The sequence below is a fragment of the Mustela lutreola genome, chromosome 1, assembly GCF_030435805.1.
Source record: "Mustela lutreola isolate mMusLut2 chromosome 1, mMusLut2.pri, whole genome shotgun sequence".
In the NCBI taxonomy this organism is placed as follows: domain Eukaryota; kingdom Metazoa; phylum Chordata; class Mammalia; order Carnivora; family Mustelidae; genus Mustela; species Mustela lutreola.
The window spans coordinates 4,878,736-4,891,983 of record NC_081290.1 but is presented as its reverse complement, the minus strand read 5'-3'; the positions used below and the strand labels follow the sequence as shown (position 1 = coordinate 4,891,983).

Here is a 13,248-nt window from a genome sequence, read left to right as displayed (position 1 = left end):
ATGTTGGCGAGGGTACAGAGAAATTGGAACCCCTGTATGTTGGTGGTGGGATGTCAAATGGTACCATTGCTGTGGGAAGTACATAATAATTCCTTTAAAAATTAAACCTGTAATTACCATAGATTCTAGTTAGAGATAATATACTCCAAAGAATTAAAAGCAGGAACTCAGACAGGTGTGTGTACAGCTGAGTTCATAGCATTACTCAAATAGCCAAAAAGTGGAAGCACCCCAAGTGTCCATGACAGATGAGTGGATAAGCAAAATGTATATTCACGTGTACTTTGGAGATACTTTAGGTTCAGTTCTAGACTACTGCAATAAAGTAAATATTGTAGTCAAGTGAATCAAATGAATTTTTTGGTTTTCTACTGCATATATATGTTATATATGTTTATACTATGCTGTAGTCTGTTAAAGTGTGAAATAGCATTGTGTCTAAAAGAACAATTTACATACCTTAATTAAAAATTACTTTATTGCTAAGAAATCCTAACCATCCTCCAAGCTTTCAGTGAGTTGTGATCTTTTTGCTGATGGAGGGTCTAGCCTGAATGTTGGTGGCTGCTGACTGATCAGGGCAGTGGTTGCTAAATGCGAGGTGGTGTTGAATCAGTCAACAGTGAAGTTTACTGTATCGATCGACTCTCTAACGGTGAAAAAGTTTGAAATATTGTGAGAATTACCAAAATATCCCAAAGATATGAATTGAGCAAATGCTATTGGGAAAATGTACCAGTAGACTTGTTCAACATAAAGTTGCCACAAACCTTCAATTCGTGAAAAACACAAATTATCTGAAGTACAGTAAAGTGAAGGTCAGGAAAACAAGGTATGCCTGTATGTGCAATGGAATTTTATTTAGTCTTAAAAAGGAAGGAAATTCTGATGCATGCTTTTTATATAACATGTATGAACCTTGAAGACATTATGCTAAGTGAAGTACACCAGTTGACAAAGGCTAAATACTATGATTCCACTTGTTTGCGGTGCCTAAAGCAGGCATATTCATAGGGACAGGCCGTAGAATGGTGGTTGCCAGGGCCCGGGGCAGGGGAGAATGGAGAGTTAGTGTTCAGTGGGTTTGGTTTTAGATGAGGGAGATGGAAAAAGTTCTGAGATGGTTGGTGTTGAGAGTTGCACAACCATGAGAATGTGCTTAATGCCAGCCACGTACTTCAAAACAGTTAAGATGGTAAATTTTTGCTATGTATATTTTACCTACCACACTTCTAAAAGATTACAAAGGAAAGAAAACAAAGCTTCTGTACTGTTACTCCATTTGTATGACGTCTTTGGGAAGACAACACTGTGGTGACAGCAAGGGTTAGGAGTGGCTAAGAGAGATCAGATGAAGTTTTTTTGGTTGTTTATCATGTATTTGGTGGTGGTTCCTCAAATATATGTGTGAGTTAAAATTTATGGAACTGTACACTTAAAAAAGGCCAGTGTAACTGCCTTTGAATCTTGAAAATGTAGTTAAAAATATCTAAGCTGTAACAGCATAATTAGCCTGTTGCAGCTGTGGTGGTGGTGACGGTGGGGGTTTTGCTGTCCCGCTATCACTATGAATGAGTCTCATTTCCAAAAAAAAACATGAGGTAAAGTGTGCCTTATGATTTGTAGCATCATAAAGGACTGGTTTTGTAATTTTAAATGCTAAACTGAAACTAATTTTTTATTAACAAGTATATAGTAAAATATTTGAAAAACATTAAATAGTATAAGAATATAAAATTCAAAGATTGCCTTTGGTAACATTTTAATACTTTTCATTACTGCTCTGTCTCTATGCTTGTATTTTTTGTTTATGTAGTTGCTATCATACTATATATTGACTTTTGTGTTCTCTTTTTTCCTTGAATATTGTTTCTTGAATACTAAAATTCTTAAAAGATACAATTTTAATAGCTATATCATAATGTCATGTAGATATATCATAATTTATTCAACCTTATTCCTTTTTTTGGGCATTGAGACTGTTTCTGGTATTTCTCATTTTATATATCATTCCTGTGAACATAAGTTCATGTCTTTCATATGTGCAGAAATACAGTTCTGAGTATAAGTGTGTAGCTCTTTATTGGAAGGTCTGAATTTCGTGGGATACAAGCATGGAATACTTTCCTCCGTTCTCTGATTCTAGCTGAGCCATATGTACGATTTCCTTTCTCTGTTCCCTTCTCTGGCATGTTAGATAGATCTCATAATTCCAGTAACGGACAGTAATTAGAAGTGCGTCTGGTCCAGTTCAGGACTCTGATCTCCAGGCACAGATTTCCCTTGCTCAGTTTGGAACCGGGCTTGTATGGCTCAAATGGTCTGAAGTGAGGAGGGCTTTGTTAAGTTCTCACTCCTACTTCTTCCCACTCTAGACATGAAGAGTCCTGCAGTGACGTGATTCAGTTCTGAAATACCTTGCCCCAGTGGCCTAGGCAGGCTTGATTTTTCTGGGGGAGAGGCCTGATGAAGGGAATAGGGAGAAATGGCACATGCCTCTGCTTGCCTACCTAGATTTCTTTCTCTCTTTCTTTCTTTCTTTTTTTTAAAAGATTTTTATTTATTTATTTATTTGACAGACAGATCATAAGTAGGCAGAGAGGCAGGCAGAGAGAGAGAGAGAGGAGGAAGCAGGCTCCCCGCTGAGCAGAGAACCCGATGCGGGACTCGATCCCCGGACCCTGAGATCATGACCTGAGCCAAACAAAGGCAGAGGCTTTAACCCACTGAGCCACCCATACACCCTTCTACCTATATTTCTTACCCCATGTTGATTATTGCTACTTCTCTGGCCAGCCCTTATTGGCTTGATGTCCTTCATAGCACGTGTTCAGCCGGCTAGTTTCCCCTCCTGAAAGGTGACCCTGTCTTTACAAAGTCGTTTCTTGGAGACTTGCCTCCTCACTTGGCTTGCTTCTACTCAGCTGGATGTTGATTATAATAGGATCTTTTTGGCACCTTTAATTGTATAGGGTGCTACATGCCTTTTTTGCTGTCAGATTTAGGACCTAATCATCATTCCTGAAGAAGCTTCCAGAAAAGCCTCATACAGCATCTTCCAAACACATATCTAGGCTTAGGACAGCTGTTGCTGAGCATTTTTCCTACTATACTTAACCTGGCAAAACATTTTTTTGTTTCTTCTTCATAGTAGAAGTCTCTCAGCACCCAACAAAGCTTTCTATTAACAAAACAAAAATCTTTTTTATCTAGCAAAAATTAATAGCTGCTTTAGTCCATTCATTTCCTCAGACATCCTTCAGTCTGTCTTCACACCAGAGGTCTGTAAGCCGGCCTGTGAGCTGTTTCTGGCTCTTCACCTGTTTCTTTAAGCAAGTTTCACTGGAACACAGTTGCAAGTCATTCATTCATGTATTGTGTATGGCTTCTTCCTTGCTAAAAGGGCAGAACTGAGTAGTTGCAATGTAGACTGTTTGGCCTGCACAGCTCAAAATATTTTCTGTCTGACCATTTATAGAGGAAGTTTGCTAACTCCTGTTTTACACGCTTCCTGTAGAATTCTTTTTTGTTGTTGTTTTAAGAATAAAATGTATATATTATTTATTTACACTGAAAAATTCTGACCATTAATGAGTAAACGGTATAGAGACATTGCAAGATCGTGGAAATATCTTGCTCAACAGACATTCCTCTAGTTTTTAACATTTATTGAGGATTCTTGCCCAAATCTGCCCATATCCTGATGGTTACGAACTTTACAACTCCACTACTCCTTCTAATACATTTTGGAGGGGGGAAATCTCATAATTCAAAAATCCACAACAATAAAACAATGTTGAAAACTGCAATAAAAACACAAATGAAAACAACCATCTTTTCTAAGAACCACAGGACTATAAATTCAGGAAGGACATAAAATTTTTAAATGACTCAAATTTATCAAATTATATGCATTAAATGTACAGTTTTTAAGTATTTCAATCCTGTCTCATTAGAGTGGTTTAAAAAAATCATGCCAAAGAAATCATGATTTTTGGCTTAATCTCAAGTTACGAATATTAATAATTTGCCCACAGTGCATGTGGCGTCCTAGATACAATAGGTGATTTTATGAACACATTTGAGATCCAGTACATTATGGATTTATGACTCAGAAGTTCCCTTAAATATTTTTCAGTGGTAGAAACATACAGAGTAGTTACATGGGGAAATAATGGGCGCAAAGTGTTCTGTGCTTTTATCTCAGAGACACACCGTAGAGGTCTCAGGTTATTAAGACAACATCAAAAAATGTTTTGCGTAGTTAAGAGTCTGTTTTGGGGATTGGGAAAGAAGAATAGCTTTCCCTTTGGTTTAAAATACTCAACAGTTCAAGTCATGAGCCCGAGAAGGGCGCGGCCTCGGGGGCAGGTGAGTCTGGGAGAAGAGAATGCCCGCAGACGCACACCTGTTCTCCCGACGCCGCCCCCGGCCAGGGATGCTCGGGCTCCACGTGACAAGAACTGTACGGTCACTTCTATGTCAGACGGCTCGACGTTTCCGAGTATGAATGACTTTTTCATCTTAGTAACTTTGAGACGCTTTCCCGGTGTGCAGCGTAGGAGTCCCCGCATCCCAGCCCGCAGTGCCGCAGGCCGCGGTGGGGCGGAGGGTGACCTCTGCAGCTCCGGCCCGTGCGCCCCGGAAGCAGGACGGTGGAGGGTGGGAGCAGCGGCCATCGCTCTGTCGGCGGCACGTGCAGCCGAGCGCAGCTCCCTCCCTACCGTCGACGGCAATCGCAGCTGCGGCGCGTGCAGCCGAGCGCAGCTCCCTCCCTACCGTCGACGGCAATCGCAGCGGCGGCACGTGCAGCCGAGCGCAGCTCCCTCCCTACCGTGGACGGCAATCGCAGCGGCGGCACGTGCAGCCGAGCGCAGCTCCCTCCCTACCGTCGACGGTAATCGCAGCTGTACCCCTTTTCCTGGTACTGTGAGTTCCTTGGAGGCTTTTCATGAATGCGTTATTCCTCCGATCACATTGGGGCACAGCATATCGCCCTCCAGGTGCGGGGGTGGGAAATTGCAGGCTGGGAGCAAGAGCAGGGCATACCCTCCCCCGTTTTTCAGGCACCCGGACTTCTTCTGCATGAAATTGCAGGTGAACCCAACCTTCTGTGCCTGCAGGCCGACTTCGCCCATGGACCACCCGCCCCCCTACACCGTGGGCCTCGGGTGGCCGTTCCGCTGTCTCCGTCTTCCCGCCTGGCTGCAGGGGGACCCAGAGGCACACGGCGTCTGGGGCCCAAGTTGTCACGAGTACAGGAGCCGCTCCCTCCCGGGGAGCGTCAGACCCACCCTCGGGGGTACAGTACTTCAGGAGGGGTAGGTTCCATTAGACGATACTCTTTTCCCAGAACTTTCCAGAGACATTTCCCCCAGATCCATCTTTGATATTTGCGACTGAGAATCTTGGTCTCCTCTGTGGTGATAGGAACGTTCTTCCCTTGGTCGGCATAAGCGTATTTGCAGATTTCCCTTAAATCCGTCTAGTTTCTGGCCTTTGGTGCTCAGCTTTAGGGGTTGGCACCAGGCCCACAGGATGTGAAGCACGTTGGGTGATGCCAGTTTAGAAGGTAATGGAGGAATTGGGATTTTCTTCCAAAGCCATACTTTTCCATTGTCTTGTGCCTTCTCTTCTGAGCAAGAAACTTTGTCTTCTTTCATAGGTTCTTTTCATTTGGTCCCGCTCGCGGAGGTCCTTTGCAACTTCGGTTCACCGGAAGCCTGTGTTTCTCTCTGGCTTCTTCTGATACCGGTTAGGATGGGCCAGCCAGAGAGTCTGCCCTCGACTTTGTGGGGTTCTCCTTTTTGCCTTGTGCTTTCTCCACATCCAAAGAGAAGTCAAGGGTGACAAAAAGAAAACTCTTACTTCCCCTGTAAAATTCTTTCTAAAACCTAGATCAGATACACCAATTGTCCACCAAGAAACATTAGTTTTTCACTGCTTGCAGTTCTAAATAAAATCTTCAGTTTTACATTCAAATCTTTCTGTAGTCTCCAATCACTATGTCGAGTTCAAATTCAGTATTTCTTGTTATTTTCAGTGATGCAGGCTGAAGGTTGGCAGCTTACAGGCTGAATTTGGTTCCCCGTACTTACTGGGCCCAGGTAATGGCTTTGTTTTGTTTTCTTGAGTGAGCATTTACAAACTAGATGATATCACAAAGAAATTCAGATTTCTAGTTCTTGACATGTCAAGAGTTCTGTTAATACTGGCCCCACAGCCCTCAGTGCAACAGTCCGTTAGTGCCGAGTAGCTTCCTGCCTCCTCTGTACGGAGTGGTACCGTCCAGCTCTGCCCAGCCCGTGTCACACAGGTGTGGTGGGTATATGTACTCAGACCTAGCGCTCCCCATTCCTACACATTACCTCCTCTGGCCACTGTGAGCATTTGAGTTGGCAATGCTGGGGCTAGATACAGCGAGCCACCTGATGGTCACCTGTTCTGCCCTGTTATGACATCGCCTCCTGCTGCTCCTTCCTCCTAGAAGATCACCATTGTCCTGCAGAATTCTTCATCCTTTAAGACTCAGCAAATCGTTACGACTCGTGTGTCCCCTTCTTTGGGTAGCCTTCTCTGTCAAAGTCAGTCACTTCTACCTCTGTGCCTTTGTGCTCTGTTGTTCATGTCAGTTAGAGTGGCACCTATGATGTTGTATTTTAGCTACCAGATTGTAAATTCCTTGAACGCAAGGTTTGTATCTTGTTCATCTTTTGTTAGTAGTTCCCAGCGTGATGATGGATATAGCGGGAACCAAGAGGGGGTTGCTGAATTGTATGGTGATACCAGCTAAAAACTTGGAAGGCAGTAAAGGATTCACTTGGCAGAGAGGAAGATTCATAATTTTCCGACTTAAATGCATCTTCTTTTCCATGAAGCGTTTTACTTGGGTTCCTCTTTTTCTGCCCCGTGTTTGTAACAAATTCATTTGTGTTTTCCTGGCAACTGATACTTCGTTTTTCATAAATACAGGTTACCAATACTTAAAAACTGTGTCCAGGGTCACAAGCTAATAAGTAGTGTAAGTGGGCTTCAGGTGCAAATTTCTCTGCCTTTAGAGCTGATGCAGACAGCTGCTAAGCTGCTGCTTACCAGGGGTGTGTGCACTTGGATAAGTTACAGAGTTTTCCGAGTCTCCATTGTGGTAGTTCCTATCTCAGAGGATTCTTGGGAGAAATGAATGAGAATATTTACATAATGCTTAGAATAGAGCTTGGTGCAGAGTATTTACTCAATAAATAGAGCCACTCAATCAATTATTCTTATTATTACTTTCCTTAATTTTGTATAGGAAACCACAGATTATCTTCCTTTTCTTGGTTGTGACTGTTAGAGGAGTCGTGGTGATTAAGACTATTGGCCCATCTACAGAAACTGTATGCCATACCATCCTTTATTTACTCTTAGAATGTTGCATTTGTGGGGCACCTGGGTGGCTCAGTCATTGGGTGTCTGCCTTTGCCTGAGATCATGATCCTGGGGTCCTGGGATCAAGACCCACATTGGGCCCCCCACTCAGCGGGAAGCCTGCTTCTCCCTCTCCTACTCCCCCTGCTTGTGTTCCCTCTCTTGCTGTCTCTTTCTCTGTCAGATTAATAAATAAAATCTTTTAAAAAATAAAGGACAAAAAGGACATTGCATTTGGAAGAGATTTTGGAGACGATGTTCTTTTTTTTTTTTTTTTTTAAATATTTTATTTATTTATTTGTCAGAGAGAGAGAGAGTGAGAGCGAGCACAGACAGACAGAGTGGAAGGCAGAGGCAGAGGGAGAAGCAGGCTCCCTGCGGAGCAAGGAGCCCGATGTGGGACTCGATCCCAGGACGCTGGGATCATGACCTGAGCCGAAGGCAGCTGCTTAACCAACTGAGCCACCCAGGCGTCCCGGAGACGATGTTCTAACAGGTGCTTGCCACAGGAGCATCCTCTCTCCGGTTTCCAGTCAGAGATGCTCATGCATCGATGGGCTGTCAGAGCATTTACGGAGACGGAGCTGGCCACTTTAGGAGGATCTTGTGATTGTTAAAAAATCATGTGTACATACTTCACTTGTTGTCATTTGTTTTTTAGTTTTAGTCCCCTGTAAAAGGTAAAAAATTAAGTCAAATCCTTTTCCTACACTGTAGTCCTTAGTCCAAAATATTTTGACTTACCTTTGTCTAGCAGTTCTCAAAGTACGACTAGGGATCCATTTTAAATGGCACACTTTCCTCAGAAGCCTTTCTCTTCTCTTGCCCTTTCTTTAAACAGAGAATCCATTGAAGACCCTGAAAGCATAGGCTAATTCTTTTGTGTGCCTTCTGCAGTTTTCTGGAGTAAGTTTTGATAACCCAAAAAATGTTTAAGAATCATTGCCTTGGCCGGGGGGTCGGGGGGAGCTGGAATGGTGATGTAGTAGGAGGACCCTAGGCCTGCCTTGTCTCTCAAATACAGCTCGATAACCATCGTATCATTCTGAATACTCCAGAAATCAGCATGAGGACTGATAGAACAAACCGCATAGCTAGAGGGAGAGGAGAGGTCACTTCTGGGAACGTAGAAAGTGCTGAGATATGGTTTGAGGGAGACACAGATTGCGGTGCTGGGGAGGGAACGGAGCCCTGGTTGCAGAGAAGGGCTAGCAGCACGGAGGCATAAGCACAAGGAGAACACCTTCCCAAAGCTGTTGGCTGGGGAAAAGGAGAGGGGCTGAATTTTGTGGGGTTTTACAACCAGCGGGGCTTCAAGACTGGAGTTCCAGAGGTTCCCCTGCTGGGTTATGATAGAGACCTGAGGACACTGTCCCACTTCGGGAGCTGTAGCAGGCAAACAGCTCTGGTGCTGACTCTCTGAGAATCACTATCTGAGAATTAGGCTATGTGAGAATTGCCTAAGGGCTGTGGGAAGAGACTTCGCACTTCTGGGGGAGCTTCCTTGAGAGGGGGGGCATTGCTGCTTCATGGACAGAAGAACTGCTGAGTGCCACTTCCCTACACCCTGCCCCTCTGCAGAGCTGCAGGGACCCCTGCCGAGAGCAGCTAACTGGTACACCCGGTTTAGCCTGCCTGCCCCAAATCCTGTGCCCTGCAGTCTGGTGCCACTGTCCTTCTGGACAAACCTGCATCTGTCCCAGCACAGTGAGACCCTTTCCCAGAAGACCGGTGCAGGTCCCTGTCACACCAGTCTTTGAAGTTTGGAATTTTAAAAGTCATCAGGCCTTATTAGATTAGAGCTCAAGATGTGCTGTGCTGCTCCAGGCAGGCAAACGATCCAGAGACAGGCACTGTGAAATCAGTGACGAAAAATGCCTGTGACCCATGAGGGGCAATTATTCACTCCTCCAGAAATGCTTCCCTGAGAGTAGCAAGCACAGACTCCTCTCTCGAGGGACAAAGCCAGGCTGGTACTACTTCCCTCCCCTTCCTCTTGGCACAGACCAACTTCGGTAAACAACACAGCACCGGCACTGGCTGCCTTACCTGTGCCCCTCCCTCCCCCCACCAGACTCTGCTGGAGCTACTTTCCTAGGGCAAGACCAGCACAGTGGGCCCTTCCCCCCAGAAGACCAGCACAAACCCCCACATGTACCATGTCTGCTGACTATAGAGTGCTGCAAAGCTTCAGTTCTAGTGGAAATCATATTAGGTCTCTTTTAGAAAGTTGACCAGAGCATACTTCTTTGAAACTTGCCATACTCTGATCAAGGTCCAAACACTTCCCACTATAGGCAGGGAGAAGTTCTGCAGAGGACCGACCTGAGGGACAGAGCAGCAATAACACAGCAGCAGGGTGCACGCAGCACACAGCAGAGACACTTCCTGAAGAGCCAGGCCCTGAATAGTAAATTACCTCTTCTTCATAAAGCCATTACTCTCAGGTTCAGGAAACATAACAGGCTTTCCTAACACCCAGAAGACAAAAACTTAGACAAGATGCCAAGACAGAGGAATTCGTCTCAAAAGAAAGAACAAGAAAAAGACATGGCCAGGGATCTAATGTCTCCTGAGGCGAGGGAAACAGAAGCAAACATAAACTGTTGAGCCTTTGTCAAGATAAAAAGCTTCTGCACAGTGAGGGAGCAGCAAAACTAAATGCAGCCTTCAGAATGGGAGAAGGTATTTGCAAGTGACATACCTGATAATGGTTAATATCCAAAATGTATAAAGTACTTACAAAACTCAATACCCAAAAAACAAATACTCCAGTTAAAAAAATGGGCAGATGGGATGCCCGGGTGGCTCAGTTGGTTGAGCAGCTGCCTTCGGCTCAGGTCATGATCCCAGCGTCCTGGGATCGAGTCCCACATCGGGCTCCTTGCTCCACAGGGAGCCTGCTTCTCCCTCTCCCTCTGCCTGCCTGTGCTCTCGATATCTCTCTGATGAATAAATAAATAAAAATCTTTTTTAAAAAATGGGCAGAAGACATGAATAGACATTTTTCCAAAGAAGACATCCACATGGCCAACGTGCATATGTAAAGATACCCAGCACCCTCATCATCAGGGAAGTACAAATCAAAACCATAGTATTACCTCACGCTTGTCAGAATGGCTAAAATTAACACAGGAAACAATAGATGTTGGTGAGGAAGTGGAGAAAGGGGAACCCTCTTCTCACTGTTGGGGGGAATGCAAGTTGGTGCAGCTACTCTGGAAAACAGTGTAGAGGTTCCTCAGAAAGTTAGAAATAGAGCTACCCTGCCATCCAGCATTGCAGAACAAGGTATTTACCTAAAGGATAACAGAAATACTGATTTAAAGAGATACATGCATCCCAATGTTTATAGCAGCATTATCAACAATAGCCAAATTACGGAGAGGGGCCAAATGTTCATTCGCTGATGAATGAATAAAGGAAATATGGTAAATGTATACAATGGAATATTACTCAGCCATAAAAAAAGAATGGAATCTTGCCATTTGCAAGGTGGAGCTAGAGAACAGTATTATGTTAAGTCAAAGACAAATACTGTATGATTTCACTCATGTGGAATTTAAGAAACAAACAGGTGAACATAGTAAAAAAAGAGGCAAACCAGAAACAGACTCTTAAAAAAAAAAAAAAAAAAAAAAAGATTTACTCATTTTGGAGAGAGACACAAGTGGGAGGAGTAAAGAGAGGAGGAGAGAAAATCTCAAGTAGACTCTACACTGAGCTTGGAGCCCAACTCGAGGTGTAGTCTCACAACACCAGCATCACGACATGAGGTGAAACCAAGAGTTAGATGCTTAGCAAACTGCCACCCAGATGCCCCTGCAGACTCTTAACTATAGAGAACAAATTAAGGGTTGCGTAGAGGTGGGTAGGGGAATGGGTTAAATGAGTGATGGGTATTAAGGAGGGCACTTGCTGAGATGAGCCCTGGCTATTGTATGTAAATAACGAATCACTGAGTTCTACACCTGAAACTGGTATTACACTGTATGTTAACTAACTGGAATTTAAATAAAATCTTGGGGAAAAGGAATCATTGCGTTAGACATGCATGGCTGCAATCTTCTTTGCACTCATCTGCATCTCAAAGGGCTGAAAAAATGGTCAGGAACCGCTAATTTTTAGTTTCCTCATCATTGTAAAAACTGAAGACAAAGGTTAGGAATTGCATGGAAAGAGGAAAATCTGAGAGTTACAGCAAAGAGAGACATAGAGCTCACCTGGATCCACTGAGCCTCCACCCAAACATCCTTGGTAAGTCTTCCATCTCATCAGCTTAGGGATTTCTTTCTTTCTTTTTTTTTTTTTTTTTTAATTTAATTTAATTTAGCCAGCATATAGTACATCATTAGTTTCAGATGTGGTCTTCAATAATTCATCAGTTGCATATAACACTCAGTGCTTATCACAACATATACCCTCCCCAATGTCCATCACCCAGTGCCCCAGACTCCCCTTCCACCTCCCCTCCAGCAGCCCTCAGTTTGTTCTCCAGCAGCCCTCAGTTTGTTTCCTGCAGTCAAGAGTCTCTCATGGTTTTCTGCCTCTCTGATTTTTTTCCCATTGTTTTCCCTCCCTTCCCCTATGATCCTCTGCTCTATTTTTTATGTTCTATGTATGAGTGAAACTATATTTTGTTTTTCTCTGATTGACTTATTTCACTTAGTATAATACCTTCCGGTTCCATCCACGTTGATGTAAATGGTAAGTATTCATTTAGGAAATTATTTCTGACGTTATAAGGGATGTTACGCAGAAGGTAGGATTCAGTAAGGTAGTCTTTTCTTGAAACCGTTGCTGCTACAGAATGAGGAGTAACTACCTTGTCTTGGGGTGGGCAGTCACTTTAGCTAAACATAAATAGTATTGTAACTGTTGGGTTCAAAGGCACATGTATGCACATGTGCAAATACAGTGCTGGCTGTAGCTCAGGCTCCACCAGGCCCAGTTTTGTTTAGTTTTTTTTTCTTTCTTTCCTAGTATACCAAGTCTTATGCTCTGATACTGAGAATAATATCCTCTCAAAATGGCCCATCCTTACCTCCGTAAGGCTACAAAATATCATTGCATGAGCGCACCGTGGAAGTGCCGAGTAACTGAGATGTAGGTAGAGAAGCTTGCAAATGTTGGTTTCCTGAGTTATTGTCAGCCCAAATACATTTTCTATGCAAGGTTTGAGAAAATTTGGGGTGCCTGCGTGGCTCAGCCTCTTCTTTCGGCTCAGGTCATGGTCTCAGGGTCCTGGGATTGAGCCCCACATTGGGCTCTCTGCTCATCAGAGAGCTTGCTTCCCCCTCTCTCTCTGCCTGTCTCTCTGCCTACTTGTGATCTCTGTCTGTCAAATAAATAAGAAAGAAAATCTTTTAAAAAAAAGTGCATGCATACTTTTTTACCATAATTAGCATCAACAGTTAATTAAATAATCATAATTACTGTATAAACCATGAAATATATAGATTTTTCATAATTTTGTATAGTATCTTAAGGTAAAATGAAGTATGGTTATAAATATTTTAAAATTGAACAGAGGACACAGTACTAAAGATTAGTGGTTCTGGAATTTGGACAAAAATGTAAACTATGTTTAAAAACATTTTTACAGGGGAGCCTGGGTGGCTCAGTGGGTTAAAGCCTCTGCCTTCGGCTCAGGTCATAATCTCAGGGTCCTGGGATCGAGCCCCGCATCGGGCTCTCTGCTCAGAGGAGAGCCTGCTTCCTCCTCTCTCTCTGCCTGCCTTTCTGCCTACTTGTGATCTCTGTCTGTCAAATAAATAAAATCTTTTAAAAAAATTTTTTTACGTATTTTAAAACTTAGTGAAGTCCTTGAAGTCATCCTAA

At 43.5% G+C, this 13,248-nt stretch overlaps 1 protein-coding gene across 4 annotated transcripts in view; it reads left to right on the top strand.

The window, feature by feature from the left end:
* Nucleotides 1-13,248, top strand: part of MRPL1 (mitochondrial ribosomal protein L1) — a 120,769-nt gene that overhangs the window by 90,076 nt on the left and 17,445 nt on the right. The window contains exon 8 of one of the 4 annotated variants that reach the window (XM_059157194.1): nucleotides 5,666-5,930. The exons of the other annotated variants lie outside the window; for them this stretch is intronic. Coding sequence (XP_059013177.1) covers nucleotides 5,666-5,749 — 84 coding nt within the window. The 3' untranslated portion in view covers nucleotides 5,750-5,930. Of the gene's footprint in view, nucleotides 1-5,665; nucleotides 5,931-13,248 lie in introns of those variants that run through there. 4 annotated transcript variants of the gene reach the window in all.